The 1,951-nt window shown below is 54.1% G+C and overlaps 1 protein-coding gene across 5 annotated transcripts in view; it reads left to right on the forward strand.

Moving 5' to 3' along the window:
* Positions 1-398: 398 nt before the first annotated feature.
* The window catches only part of MUC20 (mucin 20, cell surface associated), a 10,520-nt gene continuing 8,967 nt past the window's right edge, over positions 399-1,951 (forward strand). The window contains exon 1 of one of the 5 annotated variants that reach the window (XM_029940728.1): positions 399-439. Coding sequence is in view for 4 of the 5 variants with exons in the window: in XM_029940725.1 (XP_029796585.1) it covers positions 1,577-1,673 (97 nt within the window). In the remaining variant the exon portion in view is untranslated. Of the gene's footprint in view, positions 440-1,568; positions 1,674-1,951 lie in introns of those variants that run through there. The other 4 variants (XM_029940725.1, XM_029940724.1, XM_029940727.1 and 1 more) reach the window with 4 other exon arrangements.

Below are 1,951 nucleotides of genomic sequence, written 5' to 3' on the forward strand. Positions count from 1 at the left end.
AGGGGGAAGCCTCACACTAGATCTCGTGCTAACAGACAGGGCCAAACGGAGTTCAGGTCACTGCTGTGGCCCGGGGCCTCCTCTCTTCTGGAATCCCCCAAGGGGAAATCCATCCTCCTGTTTGATGAAGTGAAGGATTTAGGTTGAATGGGAGGCTAGAAGGGTTCAGCTCACGGGGGAACTTCTACAAATCAACCATGTTGTTGGAACTGGGGTCCAAGATTTCTGGCTCCATGTGCTGGACTGTGTCCCAGGGGACCTGCTCACCCTCTTCTCATAGAATCTCCCCCCACGTTCTGGAATGGCCCCCTCCTTCTTCCAGGCAGCAGAGTTCTTTATCTCAATGCAGGGTGATGTTCTAGAAGGCAGTGTTTTACACCCAGTGCAGAACCTTAGACTGGATGGCCAAGAGGCCCTTGTTGATGGAAGCCCAGAGTGGGTAAATAACTTGTCCAAATTCGTACAGTTCCTGGGCCACACTTAAGGAAGGGGCTGGAAAGAGAACTTAGGTTTTCTGACTGCCCTTTGAAGTTCCTTCCAGCGGTGAGATTTTGTGATTTCTCGATGCGGATCCACTCTACTTTAGAGTGGCTTTCATCACAAAACGCTGACCCTGAAATCCCCCCAGGTACCTTGTCTGCTGCCACTGGCTGTGGCCACAGCAGCTCATTCCTTGGCCCCTGGAAGCGGTATAATTCTTTTCTAGGGCATCTGGAAATACATTCTTCAGCCTCACGCCCCTTCTTGTAGCAAATCCCCTAAGTCGGCACCCTTGGCCGTCCCTCCCCCCAGGCCGTGTGACTCCCACCTGCACACACCCTGTCCCTTCTTCCGGCTAGTGCCTTTCCCATCCCATCTCTGACCGGGATGCGGAATCACAGGAATCATTGGAAAGATGTTAGAGATCAGAATCCTGCTTCACACTGTCTCCTGCAGACCTTGGGGGGCTGTCCCTTCTCTCTATTGCTCGAGGATCAGGACAGATGCAGGGCTCTCACTTGTTGAGCACCTTAGGTGTACGTGTATTCTATGAGCAACCAGTATGCAGCAGGCAGTGTGTAAGAGATTTTACTCTCTCATGTCATCCTCAAAGAACGGCCCAGCAAAGTAAGGGTTACACCCATTTTATAGATCAGGAAATTGAGCTTCAAAAAGGTTCTTTAATTTGCCCTAGCTAATAGAGGCTAGGATTAGAAAGGAAACCCAGATAGTTTCTCAGTCCCGTGCACAAGGGGTGGGGGAAGGGGGAGGGGTTGTAGAAAAGGGGGAAACGTGAGACACCATCTTCCATGGCCTCCCTGGCTGCAGGGCTGAGGGGGTGAATATCACTGTGGAAACGATTCCATATCTTCCAATCAGATTTCAGAGAGGAAAAGTCACTGGGCCAGGGGGGCAAGAGGGTTAGCCTGCTGATAGCCCTTGCCATGCACCCTGCTAGCTCTCAGCCTGTGCCTTTGTGATCACCTGGCTGCTTCTGGAAACTACCCAGTCACACCAAGGTGCCCCGCCCCTGCTCTCTGGGTTGAGGAAGCAGGAAAAGGTGGCAGTGAGAGGCAGTGGGCAGACCTGCTGGGCAATGGTGGCCGGAGCTCCCATTAGGATGGGCTTTCTCTGGGGCCTGGCTCTGCCCCTTTTCTTCTGCTGGGAGGCTGGGGTCCCCGGGAGCTCTGCAGGTAAGGAGGTGTGGGCTTCTCTCCTCACAGGGCCCTGGGTGTTTCAGTACCAGCGGCCCTTTGTGGTTGATTAATTAGAATTAACCATAAAGCTACATCTGAAGTATTATTATTGTTGATAAAGAGTGTGCAAATGGCAGTGTGTCAGCTTACGCATGTATGATGCTGCAGCCCGTAGGATGAGCGATGTCCTTGCGCGGTGGCTGCGGGTGTCCTGGGGGGGGGGGGGGGGGGGGGGGGGGGGGGGGGGGGGGGGGGGGGGGGGGGCGGCGGAGGTG

Source organism: Suricata suricatta, chromosome 5, assembly GCF_006229205.1.
Source record: "Suricata suricatta isolate VVHF042 chromosome 5, meerkat_22Aug2017_6uvM2_HiC, whole genome shotgun sequence".
In the NCBI taxonomy this organism is placed as follows: domain Eukaryota; kingdom Metazoa; phylum Chordata; class Mammalia; order Carnivora; family Herpestidae; genus Suricata; species Suricata suricatta.